Source organism: Oncorhynchus masou, chromosome 33 (genome assembly GCF_036934945.1).
Source record: "Oncorhynchus masou masou isolate Uvic2021 chromosome 33, UVic_Omas_1.1, whole genome shotgun sequence".
Classification (NCBI taxonomy): Eukaryota; Metazoa; Chordata; class Actinopteri; order Salmoniformes; family Salmonidae; genus Oncorhynchus; species Oncorhynchus masou.
This window is the reverse complement of record NC_088244.1, coordinates 10,971,130-10,983,586: the sequence shown is the minus strand read 5'-3', so window position 1 is coordinate 10,983,586 and position 12,457 is coordinate 10,971,130. Positions and strand designations below refer to the sequence as shown.

At 48.9% G+C, this 12,457-nt stretch overlaps 1 protein-coding gene across 2 annotated transcripts in view; it reads right to left on the bottom strand.

The window, feature by feature from the left end:
* The window catches only part of LOC135527818 (plexin A3-like), a 195,709-nt gene that overhangs the window by 69,770 nt on the left and 113,482 nt on the right, over nt 1-12,457 (bottom strand). For both annotated transcript variants that reach the window (XM_064956417.1, XM_064956419.1), the window contains exon 9: nt 5,608-5,722. In XM_064956417.1, the coding sequence (XP_064812489.1) occupies nt 5,608-5,722 (115 nt within the window). The remainder of the gene's footprint in view (nt 1-5,607; nt 5,723-12,457) is intronic.

Sequence of the window (12,457 nt, the reverse complement as noted above, 5' to 3'; positions counted from 1 at the left end):
CCCCAGTCACTCCTGAGCCTGGTTCTGAACATCCCTTCTCTCCCCTAGCCCCAGTCACTCCTGAGCCTGGTTCTGAACATCCCTTCTCTCCCCTCCCCCAGCCACTCCTGAGCCTGGTTCTGAACATCCCTTCTCTCCCCTACCCCCAGCCACTCCTGAGCCTGGTTCTGAACAGCCCTTCTCTCCCCTAGCCCCAGTCACTCCTGAGCCTGGTTCTGAACATCCCTTCTCTCCCCTAGCCCCAGTCACTCCTGAGCCTGGTTCTGAACAGCCCTTCTCTCCCCTAGCCCCAGCCATTCCTGAGCCTGGTTCTGAACATCCCTTCTCTCCCCTAGCCCCAGTCACTCCTGAGCCTGGTTCTGAACAGCCCTTCTCTCCCCTACCCCCAGTCACTCCTGAGCCTGGTTCTGAACATTCCTTTTCTCCCCTTGCCCCAGCCATTCCTGAGCCTGGTTCTGAACATCCCTTCTCCCCCTACCCCCAGCCACTCCTGAGCCTGGTTCTGAACAGCCCTTCTCTCCCCTAGCCCCAGTCACTCCTGAGCCTGGTTCTGAACATCCCTTCTCTCCCCTAGCCCCAGCCATTCCTGAGCCTGGTTCTGAACATTCCTTCTCTCCCCTAGCCCCAGTCACTCCTGAGCCTGGTTCTGAACATCCCTTCTCTCCCCTACCCCCAGCCACTCCTGAGCCTGGTTCTGAACAGCCCTTCTCTCCCCTAGCCCCAGTCACTCCTGAGCCTGGTTCTGAACAGCCCTTCTCTCCCCTAGCCCCAGCCATTCCTGAGCCTGGTTCTGAACATCCCTTCTCTCCCCTACCCCCAGTCACTCCTGAGCCTGGTTCTGAACAGCCCTTCTCTCCCCTAGCCCCAGTCACTCCTGAGCCTGGTTCTGAACATCCCTTCTCTCCCCTAGCCCCAGCCATTCCTGAGCCTGGTTCTGAACATTCCTTCTCTCCCCTAGCCCCAGTCACTCCTGAGCCTGGTTCTGAACATCCCTTCTCTCCCCTACCCCCAGCCACTCCTGAGCCTGGTTCTGAACAGCCCTTCTCTCCCCTAGCCCCAGTCACTCCTGAGCCTGGTTCTGAACAGCCCTTCTCTCCCCTAGCCCCAGCCATTCCTGAGCCTGGTTCTGAACATCCCTTCTCTCCCCTACCCCCAGTCACTCCTGAGCCTGGTTCTGAACAGCCCTTCTCTCCCCTGCCCCCAGTCACTCCTGAGCCTGGTTCTGAACATCCCTTCTCTCCCCTACCCCCAGTCACTCCTGAGCCTGGTTCTGAACAGCCCTTCTCTCCCCTAGCCCCAGCCATTCCTGAGCCTGGTTCTGAACATCCCTTCTCTCCCCTAGCCCCAGCCACTCCTGAGCCTGGTTCTGAACATTCCTTTTCTCCCCTAGCCCCAGCCACTCCTGAGCCTGGTTCTGAACATTCCTTTTCTTCCCTAGCCCCAGCCATTCCTGAGCCTGGTTCTGAACATCCCTTCTCTCCCCTAGCCCCAGTCACTCCTGAGCCTGGTTCTGAAGATCCCTTCTCTCCCCTACCCCCAGCCATTCCTGAGCCTGGTTCTGAACATCCCTTCTCTCCCCTACCCCCAGCCATTCCTGAGCCTGGTTCTGAACATTCCTTTTCTCCCCTAGCCCCAGCCATTCCTGAGCCTGGTTCTGAACATTCCTTTTCTCCCCTAGCCCCAGCCATTCCTGAGCCTGGTTCTGAACATCCCTTCTCTCCCCTAGCCCCAGTCACTCCTGAGCCTGGTTCTGAACATCCCTTCTCTCCCCTAGCCCCAGTCACTCCTGAGCCTGGTTCTGAACATCCCTTCTCTCCCCTAGCCCCAGCCACTCCTGAGCCTGGTTCTGAACATCCCTTCCCTCCCCTACCCCCAGTCACTCCTGAGCCTGGTTCTGAACATCCCTTCTCTCCCCTAGCCCCAGTCACTCCTGAGCCTGGTTCTGAACATCCCTTCTCTCCCCTACCCCCAGCCATTCCTGAGCCTGGTTCTGAACATCCCTTCTCTCCCCTACCCCCAGCCATTCCTGAGCCTGGTTCTGAACATTCCTTTTCTCCCCTACCCCCAGCCATTCCTGAGCCTGGTTCTGAACATTCCTTTTCTCCCCTAGCCCCAGCCATTCCTGAGCCTGGTTCTGAACATCCCTTCTCTCCCCTAGCCCCAGCCACTCCTGAGCCTGGTTCTGAACATCCCTTCTCTCCCCTAGCCCCAGCCATTCCTGAGCCTGGTTCTGAACATCCCTTCTCTCCCCTAGCCCCAGCCACTCCTGAGCCTGGTTCTGAACATTCCTTTTCTCCCCTAGCCCCAGCCACTCCTGAGCCTGGTTCTGAACATTCCTTTTCTTCCCTAGCCCCAGCCACTCCTGAGCCTGGTTCTGAACATCCCTTCTCTCCCCTAGCCCCAGCCATTCCTGAGCCTGGTTCTGAACATCCCTTCTCTCCCCTAGCCCCAGTCACTCCTGAGCCTGGTTCTGAACATCCCTTCTCTCCCCTACCCCCAGCCATTCCTGAGCCTGGTTCTGAACATCCCTTCTCTCCCCTACCCCCAGCCATTCCTGAGCCTGGTTCTGAACATTCCTTTTCTCCCCTAGCCCCAGCCATTCCTGAGCCTGGTTCTGAACATTCCTTTTCTCCCCTAGCCCCAGCCATTCCTGAGCCTGGTTCTGAACATCCCTTCTCTCCCCTAGCCCCAGTCACTCCTGAGCCTGGTTCTGAACATCCCTTCTCTCCCCTAGCCCCAGTCACTCCTGAGCCTGGTTCTGAACATCCCTTCTCTCCCCTAGCCCCAGCCACTCCTGAGCCTGGTTCTGAACATCCCTTCCTCCCCTACCCCCAGTCACTCCTGAGCCTGGTTCTGAACATCCCTTCTCTCCCCCTAGCCCCAGTCACTCCTGAGCCTGGTTCTGAACATCCCTTCTCTCCCCTACCCCCAGCCATTCCTGAGCCTGGTTCTGAACATCCCTTCTCTCCCCTACCCCCAGCCATTCCTGAGCCTGGTTCTGAACATTCCTTTTCTCCCCTACCCCCAGCCATTCCTGAGCCTGGTTCTGAACATTCCTTTTCTCCCCTAGCCCCAGCCATTCCTGAGCCTGGTTCTGAACATTCCTTTTCTCCCCTAGCCCCATCCACTCCTGAGCCTGGTTCTGAACATCCCTTCTCTCCCCTAGCCCCAGTCACTCCTGAGCCTGGTTCTGAACATCCCTTCTCTCCCCTAGCCCCAGCCACTCCTGAGCCTGGTTCTGAACATCCCTTCTCTCCCCTAGCCCCAGTCACTCCTGAGCCTGGTTCTGAACATCCCTTCTCTCCCCTAGCCCCAGTCACTCCTGAGCCTGGTTCTGAACATCCCTTCTCTCCCCTAGCCCCAGTCACTCCTGAGCCTGGTTCTGAACATCCCTTCTCTCCCCTAGCCCCAGTCACTCCTGAGCCTGGTTCTGAACATCCCTTCTCTCCCCTAGCCCCAGTCACTCCTGAGCCTGGTTCTGAACATCCCTTCTCTCCCCTAGCCCCAGCCACTCCTGAGCCTGGTTCTGAACATCACTTGCTGAAAAAACCCCACTGCAGTAAAGTCTGAGCCTGGGCTTCTCAGCTGGTCTGTGGCCCAGTCAAGTGTGTAATCAATGTGTACTGAGAAGGGTAGGATTGATGCAAAGCCATTATGAGATTCAGGCTTTTGTAAGCCCAATTACTCTGGTGTCACTCTCTGTCACTAAACCATCATTTGGCCAAGTTGGATGGTCTTGCACTCTCAGAGGCATTTGGGAATGAGCAGAGACAGACAAAGATTTATATAAAACATCAAATAACACACTGGACCAAATATTGTGAGGTACCATGGAAAGAAAAAAAAATCACACCGTACACTCTAGATTCCTGGAGTATCCTTTAGGGGTTCTACAAATTGAAACTGTGGGGGAACCTCTAAAAGTTCTTTGAAGAACCCCATTAAAAGGGCTCTTCAAAGAAACCCCTTTAATGGTTCCTCGAATAACCTTTCGGGTTCATTTTTTATTATTATTTTTAATCAGCATAACACTAACAACAATAACACAATATTTTAGTTGTCAGTGTTATTAATGATTTGAGTGGAAAAGCAGAATTCAAAAATCGAAATATGGAGGTAAACTCCCAGCAGAGCAAGTTCAATCAGTATATCCTCTGGCGTGTTAATGTGTTGATATCCTTCGTATCCATTGCCAGAATGATTTTGCATGGTGATTGAACACGTTTCCAGTTCTATTCACTTTAAGAAGTCTTATACCACACTATAGCACAAGCTTCTTGTTAACCAAGTTCGCCCATCTTAAAGTGCCAGCATATAAACAAAAGGAAATTACATTTGCTTTTAAAAAGATGGGAGAACAACATTTCTATGGTTCAATACGACAAAGAATGCCAAGTTTAGGACTGAATGGGACTTTGAGACCACTCCAAGAAGCTAGCTCCTGAACAGTGCAGACAATGGGTCCCAGCAGTAGCTAGCTCCTGAACAGTGCAGACAATGAGTCCCAGCAGTAGCTGGCTCCTGAACAGTGCAGAAAATGGGTCCCAGCAGTAGCTGGCTCCTGAACACTGCAGACAATGGGTCCCAGCAGTAGCTGGCTCCTGAACACTGCAGAAAATGGGTCCCAGCAGTAGCTGGCTCCTGAACACTGCAGACAATGGGTCCCAGCAGTAGCTGGCTCCTGAACACTGCAGACAATGGGTCCCAGCAGTAGCTGGCTCCTGAACACTGCAGAAAATGGGTCCCAGCAGTAGCTGGCTCCTGAACACTGCAGACAATGGGTCCCAGCAGTAGCTGGCTCCTGAACACTGCAGACAATGGGTCCCAGCAGTAGCTGGCTCCTGAACAGTGCAGAAAATGGGTCCCAGCAGTAGCTGGCTCCTGAACACTGCAGACAATGGGTCCCAGCAGTAGCTGGCTCCTGAACACTGCAGACAATGGGTCCCAGCTTTAGCTGGCTCCTGAACAGTGCAGAAAATGGGTCCCAGCAGTAGCTGGCTTCTGAACACTGCAGACAATGGGTCCCAGCAGTAGCTGGCTCCTGAACACTGCAGACAATGGGTCCCAGGAGTAGCTGGCTCCTGAACACCGCAGACAATGGGTCCCAGCAGTAGCTGGCTTCCGAACAGTGCAGACAATGAAAGAATGTTGGGCCAGTAACCGGAAGGTTGCTGGATCGAATCCCCGAGCTGACAAGGTAAAAATCTGTCATTCTGCCCCTGAGCAAGGCAGTTAACCCACTGTTCCCCAGGTGCCGAAGACGTGGATGTTGATTAAGGCAGCCCCCCCCCCACACCTCTCTGATACATTCAGTTAGGCAACTGACTAGGTATCCTAAATGGTTCCAGCTGTAGTGAATCACACACAAAACAATGGGATAGCTGTGTTAGATAATGGGGTCAGCCTGACCCAGGTTCACGGGGTCATGACCAGGTTGGATTCTCCACGGGCTGTAAAGGACCGCATCGCTGAGATCCTGTGAATAACAGAACCAGGCAGGCAGCTCCACGGACACACTTCCTGTCACCCTGGCGGCCTCATCCTGTTGTTCAGTCTGCTGTGAGATGGCTATTCATTATTGTCTGTGTGGGCAGTATAGTCTCTTACCTCCACGCTGCTGACGCGTCCCTCCTGGAAGGAGCACTCTGCCAGGTTGTTGGTGCAGATGTGGCGGTATTTACACCAGTTGCAGGGGAAGGGGCTGCTCACGCATGAGGTGCACCTGGGGAGAGAAGGGGGAAGAGTATGAGCTCTCAGATTAAACAGCCTGACTTTGACAAAAGGGATCCAATATGTCATCAACCTCTGCTGCTTTGAAGCTGAAACCGGCTGGTAAGCCTACAGGAACAATGGGCAAGGTCAGCATCATCTTCTAGCTGACTTTCAATTAGAAATTAGCAATTCATTAGAGCCCTAAAATGCTGTTTCAGCTGCAATCAAAATTATGATTCTGATGAGAAAATGCATCTCAGGAGCATGAAACACCTGTGATGACTGACACTGTCTAACCATCAACTACTGACCCTGTCTAACCATCAACTACTGACCCTGTCTAACCATCAACTACTGACCCTGTCTAACCATCAACTACTGACACTGTCTAACCATCAACTACTGACCCTGTCTAACCATCAACTACTGACCCTGTCTAACCATCAACTACTGACCCTGTCTAACCATCAACTACTGACACTGTCTAACCATCAACTACTGACCCTGTCTAACCATCAACTACTGACCCTGTCTAACCATCAACTACTGACCCTGTCTAACCATCAACTACTGACACTGTCTAACCATCAACTACTGACCCTGTCTAACCATCAACTACTGACCCTGTCTAACCATCAACTACTGACCCTGTCTAACCATCAACTACTGACACTGTCTAACCATCAACTACTGACCCTGTCTAACCATCAACTACTGACCCTGTCTAACCATCAACTACTGACCCTGTCTAAACATCAACTACTGACCCTGTCTAACCGTCAACTACTGACCCTGTCTAACCATCAACTACTGACCCTGTCTAACCGTCAACTACTGACCCTGTCTAACCGTCAACTACTGACCCTGTCTAACCGTCAACTACTGACCCTGTCTAAACATCAACTACTGACCCTGTCTAAACATCAACTACTGACCCTGTCTAACCATCAACTACTGACCCTGTCTAACCATCAACTACTGACCCTGTCTAACCATCAACTACTGACCCTGTCTAACCGTCAACTACCGACCCTGTCTAACCGTCAACTACTGACCCTGTCTAACCGTCAACTACCGACCCTGTCTAACCATCAACTACTGACCCTGTCTAAACATCAACTACTGACACTGTCTAACCATCAACTACTGACCCTGTCTAACCATCAACTACTGACCCTGTCTAAACATCAACTACTGACCCTGTCTAACCATCAACTACCGACCCTGTCTAACCATCAACTACTGACACTGTCTAACCATCAACTACTGACCCTGTCTAACCGTCAACTACCGACCCTGTCTAACCATCAACTACTGACCCTGTCTAAACATCAACTACTGACACTGTCTAACCATCAACTACTGACCCTGTCTAACCATCAACTACTGACCCTGTCTAAACATCAACTACTGACCCTGTCTAACCATCAACTACCGACCCTGTCTAACCATCAACTACCGACCCTGTCTAACCATCAACTACCGACCCTGTCTAACCATCAACTACTGACCCTGTCTAAACATCAACTACTGACACTGTCTAACCATCAACTACTGACCCTGTCTAACCATCAACTACTGACCCTGTCTAACCATCAACTACTGACCCTGTCTAAACATCAACTACCGACCCTGTCTAACCATCAACTACTGACACTGTCTAACCATCAACTACCGACCCTGTCTAACCATCAACTACTGACACTGTCTAACCATCAACTACTGACCCTGTCTAACCATCAACTACCGACCCTGTCTAAACATCAACTACTGACCCTGTCTAACCATCAACTACTGACCCTGTCTAACCATCAACAATAGACGACAGACACAGTGTAACCATCAACTACTGACCCTGTCTAAACATCAACTACCGACACTGTCTAACCATCAACTACTGACCCTGTCTAACCATCAACTACTGACCCTGTCTAACCATCAACTACTGACCCTGTCTAACCATCAACTACTGACCCTGTCTAACCATCAACTACTGACCCTGTCTAACCATCAACTACTGACCCTGTCTAACCATCAACTACCGACCCTGTCTAACCATCAACTACCGACCCTGTCTAACCATCAACTACTGACCCTGTCTAACCATCAACTACTGACCCTGTCTAACCATCAACTACTGACCCTGTCTAACCATCAACTACTGACCCTGTCTAACCATCAACTACCGACCCCGTCTAACCATCAACTACCGACCCTGTCTAACCGTCAACTACCGACCCTGTCTAACCATCAACTACTGACCCTGTCTAACCATCAACTACTGACCCTGTCTAACCATCAACTACTGACCCTGTCTAACCATTAACTACCGACCCCGTCTAACCATCAACTACTGACGCTGTCTAACCATCAACCACTGACCCTGTCTAAACATCAACAATAGACAACTGACACAGTCTAACCATCAACTACTGACACCGTCCAACCATCAACTACTGACCCTGTCTAACCATCAACAATAGACAACTGACACAGTCTAACCATCAACTACTGACACCGTCCAACCATCAACTACTGACCCTGTCTAACCATCAACAATAGACAACTGACACAGTCTAACCATCAACTACTGACACCGTCCAACCATCAACTAACGAACCTGTCTAACCATCAACTACTGACCATGTCTAACCGTCAACTACTGACCCTGTCTAACCATCAACTACCGACCCTGTCTAACCGTCAACTACTGACCCTGTCTAACCATCAACTACTGACCATGTCTAACCATCAACTACTGACCCTGTCTAACCATCAACTACTGACCCTGTCTAACCATCAACTACTGACACTGTCTAACCATCAACTACCGACCCTGTCTAACCATCAACTACCGACCCTGTCTAACCATCAACTACCGACACTGTCTAACCATCAACTACTGACCCTGTCTAACCATCAACTACCGACACTGTCTAACCATCAACTACCGACACTGTCTAACCATCAACTACCGACACGGTCTAACCATCAACTACCGACACTGTCTAACCATCAACTACCGACACTGTCTAACCATCAACTACCGACACTGTCTAACCATCAACTACCGACACTGTCTAACCATCAACTACCGACACTGTCTAACCATCAACTACTGACCCTGTCTAACCATCAACTACTGACCCTGTCTAACCATCAACTACTGACACTGTCTAACCATCAACTACTGACCCTGTCTAACCATCAACTACCGACACTGTCTAACCATCAACTACTGACCCTGTCTAACCATCAACTACTGACCCTGTCTAACCATCAACTACTGACCCTGTCTAACCATCAACTACTGACCCTGTCTAACCATCAACTACTGACCCTGTCTAACCATCAACAATAGACAACTGACACAGTCTAACCATCAACTACTGACACCGTCTAACCGTCAACTACTGACCCTGTCTAACCATCAACCACTGACACTGTCTAACCATCAACTACTGACCCTGTCTAACCATCAACTACTGACCCTGTCTAACCATCAACTACCGACCCTGTCTAACCATCAACTACCGACACTGTCTAACCATCAACTACCGACCCTGTCTAACCATCAACTACCGACCCTGTCTAACCATCAACTACCGACCCTGTCTAACCATCAACTACCGACCCTGTCTAACCATCAACTACAACCATCAACTACCGACCCTGTCTAACCATCAACTACCGACCCTGTCTAACCATCAACTACCGACCCTGTCTAACCATCAACTACCGACCCTGTCTAACCATCAACTACCGACCCTGTCTAACCATCAACTACCGACCCTGTCTAACCATCAACTACCGACCCTGTCTAACCATCAACTACCGAACCCTGTCTAACCATCAACTACCGACCCTGTCTAACCATCAACTACCGACCCTGTCTAACCATCAACTACCGACCCTGTCTAACCATCAACTACCGACCCTGTCTAACCATCAACTACCGACCCTGTCTAACCATCAACTACCGACCCTGTCTAACCATCAACTACCGACACTGTCTAACCATCAACTACCGACCCTGTCTAACCATCAACTACCGACCCTGTCTAACCATCAACTACCGACACTGTCTAACCATCAACTACCGACCCTGTCTAACCATCAACTACCGACCCTGTCTAACCATCAACTACCGACCCTGTCTAACCATCAACTACTGACCCTGTCTAACCATCAACTACTGACCCTGTCTAACCATCAACTACTGACCCTGTCTAACCATCAACTACTGACCCTGTCTAACCATCAACTACCGACCCTGTCTAACCATCAACTACCGACACTGTCTAACCATCAACTACCGACCCTGTCTAACCATCAACTACCGACACTGTCTAACCATCAACTACCGACCCTGTCTAACCATCAACTACCGACCCTGTCTAACCATCAACTACCGACCCTGTCTAACCATCAACTACCGACCCTGTCTAACCATCAACTACCGACCCTGTCTAACCATCAACTACCGACCCTGTCTAACCATCAACTACCGACCCTGTCTAACCATCAACTACTGACCCTGTCTAACCATCAACTACTGACCCTGTCTAACCATCAACTACTGACCCTGTCTAACCATCAACAATAGACTCTGTCTAACCATCAACGATAGACGACAGACTCTGTCTAACCATCAACAATAGACTCTGTCTAACCATCAACAATAGACTCTGTCTAACCATCAACAATAGACTCTGTCTAACCATCAACAATAGACTCTGTCTAACCATCAACAATAGACTCTGTCTAACCATCAACAATAGACTCTGTCTAACCATCAACAATAGACTCTGTCTAACCATCAACAATAGACTCTGTCTAACCATCAACAATAGACTCTGTCTAACCATCAACAATAGACTCTGTCTAACCATCAACAATAGACTCTGTCTAACCATCAACAATAGACTCTGTCTAACCATCAACAATAGACTCTGTCTAACCATCAACAATAGACTCTGTCTAACCATCAACAATAGACTCTGTCTAACCATCAACAATAGACTCTGTCTAACCATCAACAATAGACTCTGTCTAACCATCAACAATAGACTCTGTCTAACCATCAACAATAGACTCTGTCTAACCATCAACAATAGACTCTGTCTAACCATCAACAATAGACTCTGTCTAACCATCAACAATAGACTCTGTCTAACCATCAACAATAGACTCTGTCTAACCATCAACAATAGACTCTGTCTAACCATCAACAATAGACTCTGTCTAACCATCAACAATAGACTCTGTCTAACCATCAACAATAGACTCTGTCTAACCATCAACAATAGACTCTGTCTAACCATCAACAATAGACTCTGTCTAACCATCAACAATAGACTCTGTCTAACCATCAACAATAGACTCTGTCTAACCATCAACAATAGACTCTGTCTAACCATCAACAATAGACTCTGTCTAACCATCAACGATAGACTCTGTCTAACCATCAACGATAGACTCTGTCTAACCATCAACGACAGACTCTGTCTAACCATCAACGACAGACTCTGTCTAACCATCAACGATAGACTCTGTCGAACCATCAACAATAGACTCTGTCTAACCATCAACAATAGACTCTGTCTAACCATCAACAATAGACTCTGTCTAACCATCAACAATAGACTCTGTCTAACCATCAACAATAGACTCTGTCTAACCATCAACAATAGACTCTGTCTAACCATCAACGATAGACTCTGTCTAACCATCAACAACAGACTCTGTCTAACCATCAACTACTGACTCTGTCTAACCATCAACGACAGACTCTGTCTAACCATCAACGACAGACTCTGTCTAACCATCAACAATAGACTCTGTCTAACCATCAACGATAGACAACAGACTCTGTCTAACCATCAACAATAGACTCTGTCTAACCATCAACAACAGACTCTGTCTAACCATCAACAATAGACTCTGTCTAACCATCAACAATAGACTCTGTCTAACCATCAACAATAGACTCTGTCTAATCATCAACGACAGACTCTGTCTAACCATCAACAATAGACTCTGTCTAACCATCAACAATAGACTCTGTCTAACCATCAACAATAGACTCTGTCTAACCATCAACAATAGACTCTGTCTAACCATCAACGACAGACTCTGTCTAACCATCAACAATAGACTCTGTCTAACCATCAACAATAGACTCTGTCTAACCATCAACAATAGACTCTGTCTAACCATCAACGACAGACTCTGTCTAACCATCAACAATAGACTCTGTCTAACCATCAACAATAGACTCTGTCTAACCATCAACGACAGACTCTGTCTAACCATCAACAATAGACTCTGTCTAACCATCAACAATAGACTCTGTCTAACCATCAACAATAGACTCTGTCTAACCATCAACGACAGACTCTGTCTAACCATCAACAATAGACTCTGTCTAACCATCAACAATAGACTCTGTCTAACCATCAACAATAGACTCTGTCTAACCATCAACAATAGACTCTGTCTAACCATCAACAATAGACTCTGTCTAACCATCAACAACAGACTCTGTCTAACCATCAACAACAGACTCTGTCTAACCATCAACAACAGACTCTGTCTAACCATCAACAACAGACTCTGTCTAACCATCAACAACAGACTCTGTCTAACCATCAACGATAAGCAGCACAGGCTGAGGTCAGACTCTCAACACATTGGAGGACGACAGAATAACAGGCGATTTTCCTTCAACCCTCGTTCCACTCTC